The sequence below is a fragment of the Gymnodraco acuticeps genome, unplaced genomic scaffold (assembly GCF_902827175.1).
Source record: "Gymnodraco acuticeps unplaced genomic scaffold, fGymAcu1.1, whole genome shotgun sequence".
NCBI classification, from domain to species: domain Eukaryota; kingdom Metazoa; phylum Chordata; class Actinopteri; order Perciformes; family Bathydraconidae; genus Gymnodraco; species Gymnodraco acuticeps.
In genome coordinates this window covers 310,074-316,073 of record NW_022990287.1, presented here as the reverse complement: position 1 = coordinate 316,073, position 6,000 = coordinate 310,074, and the positions used below count along the sequence as shown (strand labels likewise).

The 6,000-nt window shown below is 40.2% G+C and overlaps 1 protein-coding gene across 1 annotated transcript in view; it reads left to right on the top strand.

Annotated features, from left to right (window-relative positions):
* Positions 1-674: 674 nt before the first annotated feature.
* LOC117549759 (conserved oligomeric Golgi complex subunit 5-like) overlaps positions 675-6,000 on the top strand; it is a 76,943-nt gene continuing 71,617 nt past the window's right edge. The window contains 3 exon segments of the mRNA XM_034221827.1: positions 675-814; positions 1,566-1,705; positions 5,629-5,686. Coding sequence (XP_034077718.1) covers positions 769-814; positions 1,566-1,705; positions 5,629-5,686 — 244 coding nt within the window. The 5' untranslated portion in view covers positions 675-768.

Here is a 6,000-nt window from a genome sequence, read left to right as displayed (position 1 = left end):
GGTCTGCATCCCCTTAACAATTGTATGTTTTGAGCTGTACTGTACTGTACCCAATATACAAGCTGTTAATAAACTTTTCAATCAATCAATCAATCAAACCGAGGAGTCGAGGAGTCGAGGAGGGGGATTTGATGAAATGAGAAAGGGCCCCGGAGATGACAACAACAACCCGAAGTTACAACATGCTTACCGCAATAGTGGTCCGCGTAGAAACACTGTCAGAGGTGTCAGATTGCATTTTGTGCAACTTTGAAGAAGAGGATGAGCATCAGCTAGTTACAGCCGAGACAAACAAGTAGCACTTTAATTCATTTATGTGATTTAACAAATGTAAAAGGGCAAATATTAACCATGAATGCTGTTTATATTGCTAGGAATTTGGATTAAGTAAGCATCTGTTGAGTATTTTAACCTAAAATTGTTTGATTGTGTTGAATTGAAACCATATTGAAACCCAAAAAGGCAGCAGGTCCACCAGACCCATCCACTGGCTGAATAACAGAAATATGAACACAGTCAACACACCACACAAGGGTTAACGTCAAACTTAATCTCAAACTCCTCTCTCCTCGGTTCCCCTCCTCGACTCCTCCGCTCGCATCTCCTGTGGGCGAGACCATAGACTGGGCGTGGCTAAGACACGAGGATAGGAGTCGAGGAGGGGAAATTAGAGAATTGAGAAGCCTTCATGGTGTGGCCCTTTAAGACTCCGGCAACGTCCTGTGACACGTGTCGCGGACGTCTGACGTCAGCTGCGGAAATATCAACATGGAGAACGGGAGAGAAGGTTCCACGAATTCACTTCTGAAAGATGGTAAAAACAGCTATGAGCAGTGGTGTGTGTCGTAATAAATGCGTTCATGGATATTTCTAAAACATATTCTCCACAGCTTCATCATATCTCCACTGTCCCTGCGCAGCTATAACCTGCAGAACACTTCCCGAAGCTAACCCTGTATCTTCATTCCAACAGTGACGTGTGTTATTGGGTTACTGACGTGTTATCCGTACCACACATGCATGGGTTAGTGACGTGTGCCCAGCGCCAGCTTCTAGCACTGTTTACATTTACATTCTACTGCTGGGACCATTGGAATAGCCTGTAATGAATGTTGTCTCTGTGTTGTCTGTCTGTGGTGTGGTCACTATAGTTCATTACTATAGTGACCACACCACAGACAGACAACACAGAGACAACACAAACACAGAGACCAAAGAGACATCAGACAGACCAGAGAGACAACAGACAGACAGACAGACAGAGAGACAACAGACAGACAGACAGACAGACAGAGAGACAACAGACAGACAGACAGACAGACAGAGAGACAACAGACAGACAGAGAGACAGAGAGACCAGAGAGACAACAGACAGACAGAAGAGACAACAGACAGACAGTGCAGGTGTGTGAGATGAACTGCTCTGCCTACTGAAGGAACGACAGGTGCAGCTGAATGGTTCATTGAGAAAAAGAGGTGTTGTTTCAGAAACAGGTCAACACAGGATGAGGTTGTGAAATGTCCACAGTGTTCTGAGAGATGTTGGATGTGCTGCTGTGTTCCAGGCTGCTACGCTGACTTCCTGGCAGAGGACTTTGATGTGAAGACGTACACGGCTCAGGCCATCCAGCATGCGGTCCTCGCGGAGCAGCTGGGCCGGCTGGCTCAGGGCATCAGTCAGCTGGATAAGGAGCTGCACAGCCAGGTACAGTTCACCAAAGACCAAGGTTCAGAATGTCTCACATGAAGACTGCTCAATCAAATAGCCATATACTGGTGAATCAGTGTGCTGCGTAGGGCTGCAACAAACGACTCATTTGATAATCGATGAATGAAACGATAAATCGACTATTCGGACTATTACTGTATGCCTTGCACAATTTCTCAAACGCTCTTATTTAGCCATCAACTTTTAGATTTAGCTTGAGGTTGTTTTAGGCATGTGGAAACTAACAATGAAGACAATACAGATGAATACTTGATTCAAAAATACATATATTATTAAATTAACTTAACAAATTGTGAACAGAATTAACATTGCTTTTAATTTAAATTAAATAAATAATATTTCACATCAAAAGAAACAACAATGTTTTAACAAATCATATTAAATAATCTGATAACAGAACTGTAAACAGAATAGCTGAAACTTTAACTAAATAAATAACTCAGTTTCCTCTAATCATTAACCCATGTTTGTATCATGGAGTTAACTCCGTGTGTTGCTGCTAGCATAAATAACACCTGACGTGGAAACGTTCCTCGTGGATGGGGCTGCAGAGCAGCTAGAAAGACGGTGGAACCCGGTGCATTCCTCCGTCTGAACGTGGAGCACTTTTGATAAATATTTAGACACATTGCTCGTGTTACCGCCCTTACATGCTAAACTCTTATTGCACTTTTGGCAACGAGCATTGTCCACATCGAGACGTGTGTAACTGCTCCGCCCCCTCGCACACAGACGGGGGAGAGAGATCTCGTCTGATCGAAAATACATCATAGACGCATTTGTTGTCTTTTTGCATGTTAGAAACGAGTTGGCGACACTAAGACTGCGATATAATACTTATGTAGCAATAATACATGACATATATTTTTTAAATGTCTCTAGTACCGATAAAAAGACCAATAACGTTGGAGCTTAACGGCGCGTAAAACACATGTGATGACGTCACCAATGAATCGACGACTGAATTAGTTGGCAACTAATTTGGTAATCGATTTTAATTGATTAAGTCGATAAGTTGTTGCACTCCTAGTGCTGCGTATAACCAAACGCTAGGAATGATTCTTTAAACATCAGGGGCCTCATTTATAAAGGGATATACGCTCAAAAAATGGCGTACGCCAGTTTCTACGCAATGTTTGCGATTTATAAAATACTAACTTGACGGGAAAACGTGCGGTCCTCCACGCAAACTCTAACCCATGCGTACGCACTAAGCACAAACACGGGAGAGACGAGAAACTGCGACACCGTTGGCAGAAGGAAGAATAGAGAGAAATATGTGGAAATAATACCATGAATAAAATGTTACCTCTCATTTATCATATATGAAGAATTCATTTTCAAACATTGATTTAAGCCAATCTTAAAATGATTAAACAAACACCTGTTTGAGACTCCTCAGTGCACACAAACACATAACTTGGAGAAATAAATAAATACGGATATGTTATTTAAAACCACCTTGAATATGTTGTGTTAATGTTATGAAATGTTTTCTCATAAATGATGCGGTTTTGCATTTCTATAGGTTGTACGAGCATGGTTTTATATACTACCATGTTTAATCATGTTTTATGGGACGGGAGGGGGGAGGGGGGTTGAGACGCACAGGCTGCAGCTGATCGACAGCTGGGACACAAACCACCAAATACAAAAACATAATTCAGATCCAGTCGTCATGACTCCACTCCGGAGGGATTCCCCGATCAGGTCTTACAGTTTCTCATCAAGGGGGTGTCTCCTGTCCCCGGTACAAACACACTGCCTGAGGAAGGCTATGTGTATTTTTTTTGTCATGAACCTTTTTCGGACCACTTATTTATTTGTTTTGGTGACGATCCGACCTCCGTGCTGCTACTCTGGTTCAAACTGCATCCACCAAACAATATGATTTATCTCGACCTCCCCAAAAGAACCAAAATCTGACACGGTGTGAGATGTCTTTTTTAGCTGTTCTGTCGTCATTTCCTGCAATCTTCTTCATGCAGTCAGTCAGAATGAATGAATGGGCGTTTCTTTGACTATTTATAGGCAAATATGGGAGTTACGTGAAGCCCGCAAAAGCTGCACCACATTTCAAGTCGGTTGTGATTTATAAAGGGAAACCGGCGTAGGAAGTTTTTCCTCGCCGGTACGCAATGTTGTGTGAATCGGAACATTTCTGTACCTATTTTGTTTTGCTTTGTACTACGTAAGCAACCTTCCCACGTGAATCCTACGCACGGCGTTATAAATGAGGCCCCAGAGCTTTTTGTCTCAGGGTGTGTGACGGTGGGCTTTTTCAGAAGGTATTCAAATTTGACAATAATATTTATATTCTGAGAATATTATTGATACGGAGTGTTGGAAAAAGTGCTGCGATGATTAGAGGTTTAATCACTTTTCAAATTGACACAAAATGTATCTGCAGTTATTATGTTGTTTGTTGATTTTGAGGTTTCTTGTACAAAATGTCAAACTGATGATCAAATCATAACAATGATGTGTATTCATAATAATACAGTGAAAGTCAACTTTATTGTCTTCTGTGTGTGTGATACAGACAGGGAGATCACAATTCTGCTTATCATCATCACCCAGAGTAAAACATATATTACAACAAAAAGAAACTGTGTTTGTTGAGTGGACGAGATAAGTATTTGATCCCCTGCAGATTTAGTTGCCCACTTACAAAGAAATGAACAGTGGTAGGTTTATTTGACCAATGAGAGAGAGAATATCAAAAAGAAAATCCAGAAATTGACATTATATAAAAGATAACCATTTAATTGTGGGAAATAAGACACAGACCCTTACATTTTCCCAACAGACACAGATAGACTAAGTTCTCACCAAAATGTGATAATAGAAACAAGCATTAATATCAAACGTGATAGACACATCAAGACATAGTGAAGTTGCTGATGTCCGGGTTTGTTACAGTAAACCTTACCTGTGAGTTTGCTAAATCTCGCCAGTACCACCACCACTGTAACACATGTTCAGCCCTCACCTTGTAATGTGGATCATCTTTTACCCCAATAAATGCCAATCGTTTGGAATACTTCTGGCCATTTCTTAAAGTGTGTCATTTGTTTAATTATTCTGTGCCCTTCGGGCAGCAATGTGGTTTAACTAATAATATCGTTTAGTGGAAATGAAGCATAAACTTGTTTAACACTAGAACCGCCAGAGGTCGCTGTATACCTAAAACCGCCAACGGGTCAAACTTTACCCGCTATTGATTTTCAAGGTACAATGTTCTTTAATTTGTCATACAGAACAGTGAGTTTTGATCGCACAGGGATGAGACTTATACCCATAGAGTCTGTGGACTCTCAGCTCTTGTGCAGATAGCATGAAGTATAAAATATCACTACCAGTGCTGATTTAAACGCTTGGTGTTAGACTTGTGTTTTGTTTAGGTACAAATCTCTCTCTCTACTCTCTCTATAACTATCTATCTGTATCTCTCTCTCTATCTATCTATCTATCTATCTATCTATCTATCTATCTATCTATCTCTATCTATCTATCTATATCTCTCTCTCTCAATCTATATCTCTCTCTCTCTCAATCTATCTCTCTATCTATAAGGAACCGCAGTAGACAAAAGGCGTTGCTATAGCAACACGTATTGTTTACGCTGCATTTTCTATGAGGTAAATATTACCTACTGGCGGAAATAGGTATAAATGGCATTTCTTTTGACGATTTTTTTCAATCTGACTTCATATTGATAATTTTTAACAACAGAGGGTGCTACATAACACACTTTCAGGAAAAGTCATGGACTGGGAGACATACAATTTATTAAAAAAAAACAGCTGCGGGTAAAATTGACCCGTTGGCGGTTCTAGTGTTAAACCACATCCCTGTGGTAACAATAATTCTTATGTGTTTATACTTCCTCCATCCAGGTTGTGGCCAGACATGAAGACTTACTGTCTCAGGCCACTGGGATAGAGTCCCTTGAAGGTAAATCATTAACATTGTTTTTACTTTTTCCATTTTTTTTAATTGATTCATCACAAATTGACAGAAATGACAGAGCAGTTGTGATTGACAGTGTCACATTACAGTTGTGCAGATCATAACAAACAATACATTACAACAACAAAACAAATAGTTGGCTTGGTCATACAACAAAAAAGCAAACAAATAATAACCTCATTCTCTCCAGGTCAGAATCAAATAAAATGTTTTAAATGAATGAGTAAAGCAAATAAAAAAAGATTTGGGTGTTATTCTGGAATATCTGGGAAGGTCATCCTCTATGCATAGTTCAAATA